The following is a 16,414-nucleotide window of genomic DNA, read 5'->3' as shown; positions in this document are numbered from 1 at the left end:
TCATTGTGGTGGCTTCTCTTGTTGTGGAGCGTGGGCTCTAGGCATGTGGGCTTTAGTAGTTGTGGCACACGGCTCAGTAGCTGTGGCTCACCGTCTTTAGAGCGCTGGCTTGTAGTTGTGCCTCATGGGCTTAGTTGCTCCGCAACATGTGGGATCTTCCTGGACCAGAGCTCGAACCTGTGTCCCCTGCATTGGCAGGAGGATTCTTAACCACTGCACCACCAGGGAAGTCCGAGAATTGCTTTCTTGATAATATGAAGTCTCCTGATCTATGAATAAGAAATGTTTCTGTTTATATAGATCTTTAATTTCTCTCAGCAATGTTTTGTAGTTTTCAGTGTACAGATCTTGCAGCTCTTTATTAAATTTATTTCTAAGTATTTTATTCTTTTCCATGCTACTGTGAATGAAATCATTTTGTTAATTTCCTTTTCATATTTTTGTACTTAGTATATAGAAATGAAATTTATTTTTATAAGAAATGTTTCCTGTGACCTTCTTAAACTTGTTTATTCATTCTAGTCTGTTTTGTTTTGTTGTATTTTGTTTTGGTGGGATCATTGGTGTTTTCTAACACATAGGATCATGTCCTCTGTAATAAAAGTTCTAATTCTGCCATTTCAAGTTGGATGCCTTTAATTTCTTCTTTCTCTCCTACCTTCTTTTTTTTCTTTTTCCCTTCTTTCCTTCCCACCTTTCTTTCCTCCACTTCTTAGAGACTATATTTTAAGGACCTTGCTTTTCAAATATGGTCTATCAATCTTTGTCTTTAACTTTGTTTCATCTATTCACATTCAATGTGATTATTGATATGGTTGGAATTACATTTTCCACTTTGGTATTTGTTTTCTGTATGTCTCTTATCTTTCCCCCCACTTTTGAGACAGGCTGGGACCTGGGACCCTTTGTTGCAGTGCTACAGCAGATTTCTATAAACTGGTGTATGCATGGGTGAGAGTCCCACCTGTGGGTTAGGTTCCTACAGATGAAATACAACTGTCTGGTTTCCAGGCTCGATCACCCCGGTGGGCAGTGGACAGGGTGCACCCTCCTTCAGTGGCCCTTTCTGAAAGCTTGCAGGTTGGTGCCTGAAGAGACAACTGCAGGGTCAGGTTGAAATGGCAATCTCTCTCTTTCTCTTTCTCTTTCTCTTTTACAGTCTTTTCTGTCCCTCCTCCCTTTACCTCTCCCTTGGTCCTTATACCTGCACTCCCATCCCCTTTATCCTGAAAACTTCTTGTTTGTGTCTAAGTTTTTGTCATTGGTATCTTTGTTTTATGCATTTTGTCTGTCCAACTGCTCCTACAAGTCTCTGCTAACATTGTGGGCATGGTGAAGCTCTTAAACCCTGAAATACAAACGGATCCCACATTGTCTGAGACTCGACTCCAGCCTTGGGTTACTTAGTGGGATTTTAAAGAACAAAAAATGAAGAGAGGGGCTTGCACCTCTCTCCTCTGCCTTTGCAATGTAACTATTCTGCCTGGACTCTCAGGGACTCCCTGATCCATCTGTAGTCCCCCAGACTGAGGGAAAAAAAGAGACCTTTTTAAATTCAAGCAGGAAAACTAAGAGATCTCTGATTTTGTAAAAATTAACTTGTGTGGCTTAAGCTTGTGGGTTAAATTAATACACACCTGTCTGTATTATCAACATTAAGTATAATACTTCTATCCTACCTAGGGTTACTGGAAGTCAATAAGTGCGTATTGTTTCTGTGATAAAATCTGTTAGCAAGGAAAATAACCTGATATGATTAAACTTTTAAGTAAATATGACTGGATAAGAGCTTTTTAGTAAACTCAGTGGGAATAATCATGTTTTCAAAATGTCCATCTAGAACAGTCCCTCCAAATTTTGGTAACTTGAAACTAAATTAAGTTAAATGATAGGAATCCATTGAGTATCCAGGCCATTTCAAATAAGATGAAATATTGGAACATCAATTGCTAAACAGGTCTAAATTTACCTACTTTTGTTTTCTTGTGAGAGGGAAAGTAAGGATGTTTGGGTTTATTAGACACATATCTTACATCACATTAAGGAAAGAAATTGTGCTTTGGGAAGATACATGGGATCTTCCCAAGAGTTTATGGGATATTCCAATCAGGGAATGCTAATGTAAAAGACATTTCATTGTGACATAAGGAAGGTAAGATGTGTGCTTTCAGAAAAGAAGGTATGTGGAATGGAAATGTATTTCGTTAAATGGAAAAATGTGATTTTGTCCTACAGCTGGTTATTTCTGAATGGAAAAAAGAAGGGACAAAATATGGCTACAGAAAGTTACAGAAGATTTGCAGAAAAGGAACACTGAGAAGAGAATGTTTTACGTGGTTGGAATTTTCTAAGGTTGGATTAAATTTAATTAGGTAACTGGATTTTATCAAGAGTAGGCTGATATAAGACTGGATTTGGTTTCTTTCTCTCATAAGAGAACAAAGATTTCCTCGAATGCTCCTTTTGATAACAGATTGTGTGAGTTTCTGTGCCTTTAAGTGATCTGCATTTACTTTTGGAATCCTTTTTTTTTTTTTTTCACCTTAGCTCAAGGAATAATTGTTTCACAGCAGCCTATGATTCTATTTGACTGGATGTTTTAAAACTTTTGGAAATTTTTGACAGATTTCCCAAATATCAAATTCTAATTGAAATTCTTTTGACTTCCAGTTAACTTTGGGATGCTTCATGGGGCCCCTGGAGCCTCCCAAAGAGAGATCCTAAACTAATTGGGTTCATTTGGTGTGTTAAATTACATGGGAAACATTGTCTAAACTCATTGTTGCCTGTGTCAGATGGAATCATCAGGCTCTCCCCAGTTTTATCATAGCTGTCAAACAGAGAGGGGAAAGGGTTTTAGGTTTTTCTGCTGTCTAGTCTCTCACCTTATTCTATGTCCAAAAAAAAATCCCTGTGGGAATACTCCCAACGTAGGCCCTTAGGTCCTGACCCCAATGGCATTTTCCATTGCACCCAGCTCCAATTCCTCCAGGAGTTCCTTTTTTGCACCTCTAGGACCCCTTTCACTCAAGGCCTTGGCAGCCCATACCTTGTTACAGATCACCTATTGGGTGGCCACTTCCAAGCAGCCCACATCCTAGGTTTTATAGATGCTCAAACTCGAGGAATACCCCCAGCATAGGGAAACGTTATAGGACAAAAGCCTCCTGGTAAATGTCTCTGGGACACTGGACTTCATTTCTAGGAGCACTTTTTCTCGGTTGCATGTTGTTCAACATGGGATGATCCTCTTCTAAGCCAGAAGAAACACATCTGGAGAGTATCCTTAAAAATTGGAAACTTTCAAAATAGACGGGCTGAAAAGGGAAACATTTAAACTCTATTGTAACATTGCCTGGCCCTTGTATAAGTCGGGGAATGGAGAAAAATGGTCTGAAAATGGGTCTCTATAATACCGTGTTGCAATTGGATCTCTGCTGTTGCAGGACAGGAAAATGGACTGAGGCTCCCTATGTTCAAGCCTTCATGGTCCTGGGAATTCCCTGGCGGTCCAGTGGTTAGAATTCTGAGCTGTCACTGCTGAGGGCATGTGTTCGATCCCTGGTCGGGGAACTAAAATCCCACAAACCACATGGGGCTGCCCCCACCCCCCAAAATAAACCTTCATGGTCCTTTACCAAAACCCCGCTCTATGGGTCTCCTGTAATCAAAAGCCTGGGGAATCAGAAACACTCCCGACATTTTAAATGATCCCCTTCTAACTTTCTCCGACTCTCAGGGGGGAAACCAAGCTTCACCTGCTTCCCCGGAGCCACCTACTCCTCCGGAGCCACCTACTTCTCCGGGTCCCTCTGACCAATCCCAATCTCTGCCTCCTTATGTCCCTTTATATCCTCCGTCACCCCAGGAGGGAGAGACTAGTCCCTCCAGGGTAACTCGTAGTGGAACTTCCTGTCGCCCAGGATCAGGTTCAAAGTTAGTCCCCACCTCTGCCCCACAAGGCCTTTACCCCTTCAGGAATCAGCTGATGGAAACTGAAGCACTACTGGAGTGCATGTCTCCTTCTCAATGAGAGACTTAGGAATTTGTAAGGAGAATTTTGACAGGTTCTCAGAGAACCCTGACAAGATTAGGGACGAATTTATCAGGCTGGGGTTGACATTCTCTCTCACCTGGCAGGACATCATGGTTATTCTGGCCTACTGTTGCACCCCAGGTGCAAGGGAGTGTATACTGAGAAAGGCCAGGTAACACTCAGATGGCCTATTGGCCACCAATCCACACCGCCAAATTTTTCAGGTGGGTGGGGATCCAGTCCCAGAACATGACCCACACTGGGACTATGAAGATCATGTAGGCCAGGCTAGGATGAGACATTACATTACTTGTCTATCAGAAGGACTGAAAAGGTGTATGGTGAAGCCTGTAAATTATGATAAGGTCCGAGAAGTTGCAAAGGAAAAAGATGAAAACCCAACAGTCTTCCTGAGCCGAGTGACAGAGGCATTCAGGAAGTACACCAGTACAGACCCTGAGTCCGCAGAAAGGAGGACACTATTGGCCATGAATTTTATCACCCAGGCTACTCCTGATTATCAGGAGAAAATTACAAAAGCTTGAGTCTGGGCCCCAAACCCCACTGTCAACCTTGGTAGAGGAGGCTTTCAAGGTCTATAACAACCGCGACTTAATGGAGGAGTCCAATAAGGATAAGAGGCTAAAACAGAAAACACAACTTTTGGCTGCTCTGATCCACCCACCATCTCGAAGGGACGCTGGAGGGCCAAGAAGCCTGGACAGACTGCCAAGAAGCTGCCTGGGCTCGAACAAGTATGCCTTTTGTTGGAAGGCGGGGCACTGGAAGGGGGAATGTCCTGAGCGCTTTCCTGTGAGACACCCAAGGGGCAAACTTGACTGGCCCCAGGTCCTTACAATTCTCTCCAATGAGAGATTCCTGCACACCAACTGATGGGGCCTGAGTGCCTTCCCAGCTCCAGATCCCACTCAATCCATCCTCATCACTCCAGCAGAGCCTCGGGTCAACCTCGATGTGGCAGGTAGGAGAACTGAATTTCTTGTAGACACTGGAGCCACCTGCTCTGTTCTGACTTGGCCAGCTGCCCCCCTCTCCAACAGAGACTGTACTGTGACAGAAGTTGATAGACAGCCAAAGGTAAGGTGATTTACATCTCCCCTTGCCCACAGAGTCAGGCCCATTATTATTATTCACTCCTTTTTGTATATGCCAGAATGCCCTGTCCTCCTCCTCAGAAGAGATTTGCTAAATAAGTTAAGAGCTAGTATATTCTTAGGAGGTAGAGAATTCAAGCAGAGAATGCATCTGTTAGTAGCCCCAGATGACCCACCTGCTGGTCATCAAAATATTCCCCAAGAAATTAGGGAACAAGTAGATCCTGCAGTTTGGGATACCTCAGTGCCAGGAAGGGCAAAACCTGTTCCCCCAATAAACATAAAGTTAAAGCCTGGGGAAAAATACCCCTGGAAAAGATCTTTTAAAGCCTGAGGCCCTGAGGGGAATCCAACTGCTGCTCAGCAAGTTCCTAAAACACAGACTCATTAGGCCCTGCCAATCCCCTTGCAACACCCCGATCCTCCCCATTCAGAAGCCTAATGGGGAGTTTTGGTTTGTGCAAGACTTACAAGCAGTGAATGAGGCACTCATCCCTATTCACCCATTGGTGCCAAACACATACACCTTCCTCACCCAAGTGCCAGGGAGCACCCAGTATTTCTCTGTTTTGGACCTCAAAGATGCACTTTTCTGTATTCCTCTACATCCTGAGTCTCAATACCTTTTTGCCTTTGAATGGAGGGACCCTGACACCCTGGAGGCTACCCAATATACGTGAACAGTGCTTCCTCAGCGATTTGGGACAGCCCCCATCTTTTGGAAACACGTTAGCAAGGGAACTGAGGGAACTGAGCCTTGAGAAGGGAACTCTGCTACAATATGTTGATGATTTATTGATAAGTAGTGAGACCGAACAAGATTCAGATCAAAATACCATTAGGGTCCTAAATTCTCTGGCAGAAAGGCGATATAAAGTCTCTCCAACAAAGGCTCAGATCTCACAGCAGTGGGTTCAATATTTAGGATTTGTTTTGACCCCAGGGGCACAAGCCCTGGCCATAGATCAAAAAACAGCAATTAGTGCATTACCATCTCCAACCGCAAAGAGGCAACTTCGAGGCTTTCTCAGGATGGCTGTGTTCTGTTGTGTCCGGATTCCAAATTATGGCCTTATAGCAAAACCCCTATACGAGGCTCTAAAGGGAGAAGTAAGAGAACCCCTTCAATGGAATAAGGACCACCAGTGGGCCTTTGAGACTCTAAGGACTGAATTAAGTAGAGCACCAGCACTGGAGCTTCCAAATTTGGACCAACCCTTTACCCTATACATTCACGAGAAGTCAGAGATAGCACTCGGAGTCCTGACCCAAAAGCTGGGACCAGATCAGAGAACAGGGGCTTACTTTTCAAAACAACTGGACTCAGTGGCCCTGGGATGGCCAAGCTGCCAGCGGGCAGTAGCAGCCACAGCCCTGTTAGTTAATGGGTCTTCCAAGCTCACCCTGGGACAACATTTAGATGTGTTAACCTCTCATCAGGTACAATCTGTGCTGGAAGTCAAAGGACATTGGTTGACTGGAGGAAGGTTAACAAAATAACAGGCCCTCCTAATGGACACCCCCAACATTACCTTAAAGGTGTGCCAAACCCCAAACCCATAAACTCTGCTTCCAGTGGTCAAGAGTGGAGACTCATTGCATCAGTGTATAGAGACCATAGAACAAACTTACTCCAGTAGGTCTGATCTTCTAGATGAGCCTCTAGACAGCCCTGAGGTCGAATGGTTTACTGATGGGAGCAGTTTTGTAGAAATGGTAAACTGAAAGGTGGTGTATGCCATAGTTAGCCTAGATGAAGTCATAGAAGCCAAGGCCCTGCCACCCCAGACATCAGTCCAAAAGGCTGAACCAATTGCCTTAACGAGAGTTTGCAATTAGGGAAGGATAAGAAATTAAATATTTTTACTGACTTTAAGTATGGGTTCCATGTGTTCCATGCTTATGCTGCCATTTGGAAAGAAAGAGGAATGTTAATCGCTAGAAGTTCCCCCCTAAAACATAAAGATTTGATTTTGACTCTTTTAGAAACAGTGCAGCTCCCGACCTAGGTAGCAGTAGTCCACTGTAGGGGCCATCACAGGGAGGGGCCTTTTGTTAGCCAAGGGAACAGCAAGGTTGATCAAATTGCAAAACAGACAGCTCGATTGCAGGAACCTGAACAAGTTATGGCCCTAGTGATTGGCCCCCTGAACTCCCTAGCTCCCCCACTATTCCCCACAGGAACAAGAAAATTCTGAGAAATGGAGCTCTGAGCAAGGAAGCACAGGCTGGTATAGAAAGGAGGATAGGGTGCTAATCCCTGAGGCCCAACAATGGAAACTCACTAAGAGCTTACATGATGCCACCCACTATGGGAGGGGTGCACTATGGGACTTGATGCAAAAGGCTTTTTCAGGGAAGGAGCTTAAAAGAACAATAAAACAAGTAATGCTTGCCTGGAATTTATGTGCCCCTAATAACCCACAGACCTATCTACTCCCCACTTCGTTACTCAGGCCAATTCAATGCCGGGGGACATGCCTGAGGGAAGACTGGCAGTTAGATTTCACGCAAATGCCCTCACGATCAGGATATAAATACCTTCTGGTGTCTGTTGATACTTTCACAGGATGGGTTGAAGCCCTCCCCACCCGATCTGAAAAGGCCATGGAAGTGTGTAAGTCCCTTTTAAAAGAAATAATTCCTCAGTTTGGATTTCCAAAGTCCCTCCAGAGTGATAACGGGCCCTCTTTTATAGCCAAAATCACACAGGGGCTCACAACGGCCCTAGGGATAGACTACAAGCCACTTCTTGGCACCCTCAGTCTTCAGGGAAGGTAGAGAAAATGAGCAATACTTTAAAGAAAACTTTAGTGGCATTTCCCTGGTGGTCCAGTGGTTGAGGCTCCTTGCTCCCAATGCAGCAGGCCTGGGTTCAATCCCTGGTTGGGGAACTAGATCCCGCATGCCACATCTAAGAGATTCCCGCATGCCGCAAAACTAAAGATCCTGCATGCCACAACAAAGGTCCCATAGGCAGCAACTAAGACCCAGCACAGCCAAATAAATAAATAAACAAATAAGTAAATAAATAAATATTTTTTAAAAAATAAAGAAAACCTTAGCAAAGGTCTGCCAAGAAACTCATGAACCCTGGACCAACTTGCTTCCTATTGTACTCTTCAGGGTCTGTGTAGCCCCCAGGAGTGGTCTGAGGCTTAGCCCATTTGAAATGACCTATGGGAGGCCTTTTCTTACTACTGATGTTCTATCAGATGAGGAAGTGAACCAGACCCTGAGATATATTATTAATCTAGAACAAGTTCAGAAGGCAATCCAGGATTATGCTCACAAGGCACTGTCAGCTCCCACTAAAGAAATAGAGGAAGGAGCAGTTCCTTCACAAATAAACCCTGGGGACTAAGTTCTTCTTAAAACATGGAAAGGGGGATGCCCCAAAGACCAACAATTGCCAAGATGAAAGGGCCCTTATAAAGTAATTTTAGCCACCCCTACTGCTGTCAAACTTCAAGGGATATATATCTAGTTGCGTATATTTGTCCAGACTAAAGTTTTACCTCCAGAAACCCCACAGGTCACAACCGAAGAACAATACACCTCTGAGTCAGTGGAAAATCTGAGATACCTATTCAAAAGATAGGCACCATCGACAGGTAAGTAAAATGGTGTAGTGGGTTGGACTCCTATTTGAAGCCTTAACAAGACTTGGAACCTCTCTTTTTTCCTTGGCTGATGCGGTTCTTGACAATTGTCTGGCTTTTGTCTTGCAGAACAAGATGGAGCTTGTGTGATAACTAATACTTCCTGCTGCACTTGGTTAACTAATACTTCCTGTTACACATGGATCAATGTGACAGGACAGGTAACAGTTAATATTAAGGAAATATACACCCAGGCAGAGTGGCTTCACAATTTCAACAGGGGCGATATTGCCTCCACTGTCTGGTCAACAGTTAAAAAAGAAGAAGAAGAAAGAAAGAAGCCCTCCCAAAGTTAACCTGCTTCCTTCCCTTTCCAGACCCTTTAGTGGCTATTGTTGTTCTTTCTAGCCCTTGTCTGTTTAACTTTTTGGTTAAGTTTGTGTCTTCTAGGCTCTAACAGTTTGAAGTAAGACTCATGAGGGCTCAAGGAATTCAGCCCATTCCAGTGGAGAGTGGCCCAGCTCCCTACAGGTCGTTGGAACAGTCAGCAAGGGATTTCTATACCTCTAGGGTAGGCTAGGGTCTGCAGACCCTGTCCAGCAGGAAGAAGTTTCAAAAGAAGAGACCTTTGGCCCCTCACCCCTTAAGAATAAGGGTGTAGAGTCTCTCAGGGGGAAATGAGACAGGCTGGGACCTGGGACCCTTTGCAGCAGTGCTGCAGTGTTTGCATCTGGACAAACATTTCCTCAAGCCAAAAAATACAAAGAAACTATAAGGGACTAAAAATAACTGCGTGCATGCTCAGTTGGGACAAATTATGGACAAAAAATACAAAAAGACCAAAAAAGCCCAAATGCCACTTCTGAAGAGCCAGGAGAAAAAACAGGGGGTTGGGAGCAAAAACAGGGTACTGTGCATGCCCCCTGCACACAACATCACAAAGGGGTGGGCAAACCACCTAAGCCACCCCTCTGGCCCAACCCCTGGACACACCCTTACCTTCACCCCCATATAAGGAACCAGCTCGCTCCCCCCTCAGGGAGCAGGTTAACAAGGGAAACTGTTGTTTGTTCTGGCTCCCCCCTTGCTGCAGCAGGGGCTCCAATAAAGCCTTGCTTGAATTTCTTGTCTGGCCTCTTATCATTTTCTATTGATTAAGGAGGGCAAGAACCCTGGTCGGTAACACTTTCACTTCTCTACTTCTTTCTTTTCCACTATATACATTTTTTTATTGTGCCCTACTAATTCCTTTGTTGATTTTGTAGCTGTATTTTCAGTTACTTACATAGTGGTTGCTGTATTAGTTGGGGTTCTCCAGAGAAACCGAACCAATAGGAATCAGGAGAGAGGGAGAGAAGAGGGAGAGAGAGAGATCGATTTTTATTATGAGGGGTTGACTCACATGATTATGGAGACTGAGAAGTCCCATGATCTGCCATCTGCAAGCTGGAGACCCAGGAAAACCGGTGGTATAATTTCAGCCTGAGTCTGAAGGTCTAAGAACCAGGGGAGGCAATGGTGTAAATCCCAGTCTAGGGGCAGAAGAAGACCAATGTCCCAACTCAACCAGGCAAATAAGAAAGAAAAAAAGGCAACTTCTTCCTTCTTCTGCCTTTTGTTCTATTCAGGCCCTCAACAGGTTGGATGATGCTCACCCACCCTGGGGAGGGCAGTCTACTGAGTCCACCTATTCAAATGCTGATTTCATGCAGAAACACCCTCACAGACACACCCAGAAATAATGTTTAATCTGGGCACCCTGTAGTGCAGTAAAATTGACACGAAGATTAACCATCATAGTTGCTATAATCATTACACTGTGCATCTTAATTTACCCGAATCTACTTTAGATTATTAAGTTTGGTAATAGAGAAACTCATCCAATATAGTTCCATTAACTTTCCCTCCTTTGTGCTGTTATTGTCATTTTTATTACATCTCTATGATATATCATCAATACAATATTTTAATTTAAACTTTACACATTCTTTAACCTTTTTAATTCAGTTAGTAGAGGATAGGGAAATATATTTATGCAGTCTTTTACAGTTACCCTTATATTTACCATTTCCTTGCTCTTTATTTCCTCCTGTAAATTTGATTTAACATCCTATATCCTTTTCTTTCATATGGAAAGACTTTCTTTAGTATTTCTTATAAGGCAAGATTGCTAGCAATGAATTATCTCAGTCTTTGTTAATCTGAAAATACCCTTATTTCAACTTCATTTTGAAGGATAGTTTGACTGGGTATGGAATTCTTGGTTGACAGATTTTTCCTTTTAGCCCTTTGAGTATTTTATCTCACTGTCCTCCATTTTTTTTTTTTTCTAATGAGAAGCCAGTTATTAATTGAAATGTTGTTCCTTTATGTAAGATAAGTCTTTTTTCTCCTGCTGCTTTCAAGATTCTCTCCTGGTCTTTATCTTTGATTTGATATGTCCAGATACAGCTTTCTTTGATCCTACTTGGTGTATGTTGGGTCTCTTGAATTTTAGATTAATTTTTGTAACATCTTTATTGGAGTATAATTGCTTTACAATGTTTTGTTAGTTTCTGCTATATAAAAAATTGAATCAGCTATATGTATACATATATCCCCATATCCCCTCCCTCTTGTGCCTCCTTCTCACTCTCCCTATCTCACCCCTCTAGGTGGTCACAAAGCATCTAGCTGATCTCCCTGTGCTATGCAGCTGCTTCCCACTAGCTATCTATTTTACATTTGGTAGTGTATATATGTCCGTGCTACTCTCTCACTTCATCCCAGTGTACCCTTCCCACCCCGTGTCCTCAAGTCCATTCTCTATGTCTGTGTCATTATTCCTGTCCTGCTTGTAAGTTCATCAGAACCATTTTTTTTTTTTTTTGGATTCCATATATATGTGTTAGCATACAATATTTGTTTTTCTCTTTCTGACTTACTTCACTCTGTATGACAGACTCTAGGTCCATTCACCTCTCAGAAATAACTCAATTTCATTTCTTTTTTATAGCTGAGTAATATCCCATTGTGTATATGTGCCACATCTTCTTTATGCATTCACCTGTCGATGGACAATTAGGTTGCTTCCATGTCCTGGCTATTGTAAATAGTGCTACAATGAACATTGTGGTACATGTCTCTTTTTGAATTACAGTTTTCTCAGGGTATGTGCCCAGTAGTGGGATTGCTGGGTCATGTGGTAGTTCTATTTTTAGTTTTTTAAGGAATCTCCATACTGTTCTCCATAGTGGCTGTATCAATTTACATTCCCACCAACAGTGCAAGAGGGTTCCCTTTTCTCCACACCCTCTCCAGCATTTATTGTTTGTAGATTTTTTTGATGATGGCCATTCTGACCAGTGTGAGGTGATGCCTCATTGTGGTTTTGTTATATTATTATTTTCCATCAAATTTGAAAAAAATTTGGCTATTGTTTCTTAAAATTTTTTTTACCCATTTCTTCCTCTGCTTTCCTTCTGGGATTCCCATTATGCATATATTAATATGTCTGATGACTCTCTGAGAGTCTGTTCATTTTTCTTCATTTATTTCTCTTTCTATTTTTCAGATTGGATAATTCCTACTAATCTCTCTTCAAGTTCATTTATTCTTCCTTCTGTCATCTTGAATCTTCTGTTGAAATTAGTGAATTTAAAAATTTTCATTTTTGAAGCCTTCAACTACAGACTTTCTACTTGGTTCTTTTTTAAAATAATTTCTATCCCTTTATTAATATTTTCTATTCAGTGGGTCATTACCATCATACTTTTCTTAAATTCTTTAAACATGGTTCCCTTCTCTTTTTTTTTAGACATATTTGTAATAGATATTTTCAAGTTTTAGTCTACTAAATCCAATATCTAGAGCCCATGCAGTTTCTATTTTATGGGTTTCAATTTCTTGTCTCCTAAATGTTTTTTGTTGAAAATTAAGCATTTTAGAAAAAATATTACAGCAATTCTGTATTCTGATATGCCCCCTCCTACCTCTCAGATTTGTGGCTGTTTCTTCTTTTCAAAAATATACCTAAATTAATTATATGATATCTGTCTCCCTGCTGATGTCTCTGTTCGGATTTTTAGTTTTTAACATTCTTATTTTTATGTAACCCTATCTTTTTAGGGGTTAACCCTGTGTCAGCATAGCTTAGTAGTCAATTGAAAATGTTTACACTAAAACACTTTCCATCAGTAAGGTTTCCACCCTTTCCCAATGTATCTGTATGTGGGTTGGAGAAGGTATTCAGAATTCAAGTTTGCTAGCTTTTGCTAGTCTTTCTAGCTTTTATTTTCTCTTGGACACCACCCTGTCTCCCCCATGCCTGCACATAAGCTTACATTCAGCCAGGAATGTGTAGATAGCTAAGGTTGTCTCCAATTTTTTCCCAGCATGTATGCAGCCTTACACATGTGTTCACACATCCAGACCACCAAGGACATGTGGGAGTTTATTATGGCCCACTCTAGTGGTCTCATTTTGGGGATTTTTCTGTTAAATTTTTGGTTAGTCTGCCAGTCTGAGTCTGCTGTTAACCTCAACTAACATCATGACTTCATACTACCTGCAATGTTGCCATTCCTCATTGGTTACCACCAAAATTGCTTTCTGACAATGACCAAAGGTATTGGGTATCTAGAGTTCTGTTCCAAATCAAGTCAGACCTCTTCAGCAGTAAACTTCTGATTTTCACAGCTTGCCCCACCCTGGCAGAACTACTGTTGCTCATGGAACCAGGGAAGGGGGTGTTGGTAAGAACTGACACAGGCAATAATGCCACAGACTCCCACTGTTATTGCTCAAGGTTTAGTAGGGGTTTTCTTGTTATTTTTGTTTTTACTTCAATAAGCACTTCTCAATTTACTGATACCATAGTCAGTTTTTAGAGTCCTGGAATTGTTGCTTTTGATAATTTTGTCCAGTTTTATCATTGCTTTTCAGGAAGAGGATTTGATAAGCTCCTCATGCCATTATTCTAGAAATATCACCAATATTTCTTTCCAATAAACAGAACAAAAAACTATCAAGAGTGAATATGTTTAAATACCCAAATACAGTGCTTTTTACTTCCTGGAATAATTAGTCTTCTGTACGCAATTCCAATTAATTTCCATCCTTTAAATGTAACTTGTGTGGGCATGATCTGGCCAGTTTACCTCAGCCAACACAAAAAGTAATCACTGCAACCATAACCAATTATTTGTCTGAATAAGTTCATTGAAAGTAAGATGCTCTGGGGAGGACACCATCTGATCACTACAGCACAGTCCTATTTTTGTGCACCACACTCCTTGCTCTAGCACTCTTTTACCCTTTCAGTATTTAACTCTCTTTTTCTTACATAACAACATGTATATATATGTTTAAATTAATGGTGTGGTTTTGTCTCCTGATTATATTCTGAATGACATAAGATGAGAGAAAGGTAAGTGTATGGGAGGAAATTTATTTCTAGTTACCACGGGCATGTCTGTTGACACATGGAGCTGACTGGAATCAAGTTGGAAAGAAAGTTAAATTGAGTAAGATTTTTGTCAGAGTCATATTATTAAAAGAGGTCATCAACCTGTGCTAAAAAAAAAAAAAAAAAGCATTTATTTTGAGACATAAAACAATCCTTGTGCCCCAACCACCTATGTGCAGGAAATTGGCTGAGAAATCTCATTACTCCAAGAAGCATAAGGATATATTACCTGATGCCTTTTTAAGAAGTGGCCAAAGATAATGGATATCATCAAAAAGTCTATAAATAATAAATGCTAGAGAGGATGGGGAGAAAAGGGAATTGTACACTGTAGATGGGAATGTAAATTGGTGCAGCCACTATAGGAAAGAGTATGGAGTTTCCTTAAAAACTAAAAATAGAACTACAAACGATCCAGCAATTCAACTCCTAGGTATATATCCAGAAAAAATGAAAATTCTAATACAAAAAGACACATGCACCCCAATGTTCATAGCAGCACTACTTACAATAACCAAGACATAGAAGCAACTCAAGTGCCCATCAACAAAAGATTGGAGATTTTTGAGAAGATGGCGGAAGAGTAAGATGCGGAGATCACCTTCCTCCCCACTGATACATCAGAAATACATCCACACGTGGAACTGCTCCTATTGAACACCCACTGAACGCTGGCAGAAGACCTCAGACCTCCCCAAAGGCAAGAAACTCCCCACGTACCTGGGTAGGGCAAAAGAAAAAAAGAAAAAACAGAGACAAAAGAATAGGGACGGGACCTGCACCAGTGGGAGGGAGCTGTGAAGGAGGAAAGGTTTCCACACACTAGAAGCCCCTTCTCAGGCGGAGACTGCGGATGGCGGAGGGGGGAAGCTTTAGAGCCACGGAGGAGAGCGCAGCAACAGGGGTGCGGAGGGCAAAGTGGAGAGATTCCCGCACAGAGGATCGGTGCCGACCAGCACTCTCCTGGAGGAGAGGCGTGTCTGCTCATCCGCCGGGGCGGGCGGGGGCTGGGAGCTGAGGCTCGGGCTTCAGTCGGATCCCAGGGAGAGGACTGGGGTTGGCAGCGTGAACACAGCCTGAAGGGGTTAGCGCACCACAGCTAGCCGGGAGGGAGTCCGGGAAAAGTCTGGAGCTGCCGAAGAGACAAGAGACTTTTACTTGCCCCTTTGTTTCCTGGTGCGCGAGGAGAGGGGATTAAGAGCGCTGCTTAAAGGAGCTCCAGAGACGGGCGCGAGCCGCGGCTATCAGCGCGGACCCCAGAGACGGGCATGAGACGCCAAGGCTGCTGCTGCTGCCACCAAGAAGGCTGTGTGTGAGCACAGGTCACTATCCCCACCTCCCCTCCCAGGAGCCTGTGCAGCCCGCCACTGCCAGGGTCCCGTGATCCAGCAACAACTTCCCCGGGAGAACGCACGGCGCGCCTCAGGCTGGAGCAACGTCACGCCAGCCTCTGCCACCGCAGGTTCACCCGCATCTGTACCCCTCCCTCCCCCCGGGCCTGAGTGAGCCAGAGCCACCAAATCAGCTGCTCCTTTAACCTTGTCCGGTCTGAGCGAAGAACAGACGTCCTCAGGCGACCTACACACAGAAGCAGGTTCAAATCCAAAGCTGAATCCCAGGAGCTGTGCGAACAAAGAAGAGAAAGGGAAATTTCTCCCAGCAGCCTCAGGAGAAGCGGATGAAATCTCCACAGTCAACTTGATGTACCCTGCATCTGTGGAATACCTGACTAGACAACGAATCATCCCAAATTGAGGTGGTGGACTTTGGGAGCAAGATAGATTATTTTCTCCCCTTTTCCTCTTTTTGTGAGTGTGTATGTGTATGCTTCCGTGTTAGATTTTGTCTGTATAGCTTTGCTTTAACCATTTGTCCTAGGGTTCTGTCCATCCGTGTTTTTTTTTGGTCTTTTTTTTTTTTTTACTTTTTAAAAATTTTTTTAAGAATATTTTTTTATTTTAATAACTTTATTTTATTTTACCCTCTTTCTTTCTTTCTTTCTTTCTTTCTATTTTCTCTCCCTTTTATTCTGAGCCGTGTGGAGGACAGGCTCTTGGTGCTCCAGCCAGGCGTCAGGGCTGTGCCACTGAGGTGGGAAAGCCAACTTCAGGACACTGATCCACAAGAGACCTTCCAGCTCCACATAATAACAAACGACAAAAATCTCCCAGAGTTCTCCATCTCAACACCAAGACCCAGCTTCACTCAACGACCA

At 42.8% G+C, this 16,414-nt stretch overlaps 1 protein-coding gene across 1 annotated transcript in view; it reads right to left on the bottom strand.

Moving 5' to 3' along the window:
* Positions 1-16,414, bottom strand: part of LOC137770993 (putative serine protease 47) — a 49,320-nt gene that overhangs the window by 14,293 nt on the left and 18,613 nt on the right. Inside the window, exon 2 of the mRNA XM_068554019.1 lies at positions 4,722-4,847. Within this exon, the coding sequence (XP_068410120.1) occupies positions 4,722-4,847 (126 nt within the window). The remainder of the gene's footprint in view (positions 1-4,721; positions 4,848-16,414) is intronic.

This window comes from Eschrichtius robustus, chromosome 10, assembly GCF_028021215.1.
Source record: "Eschrichtius robustus isolate mEscRob2 chromosome 10, mEscRob2.pri, whole genome shotgun sequence".
NCBI classification, from domain to species: domain Eukaryota; kingdom Metazoa; phylum Chordata; class Mammalia; order Artiodactyla; family Eschrichtiidae; genus Eschrichtius; species Eschrichtius robustus.
The sequence above is the reverse complement of the archived record's forward strand: the minus strand, read 5'-3'. Positions and strand labels throughout refer to the sequence as shown.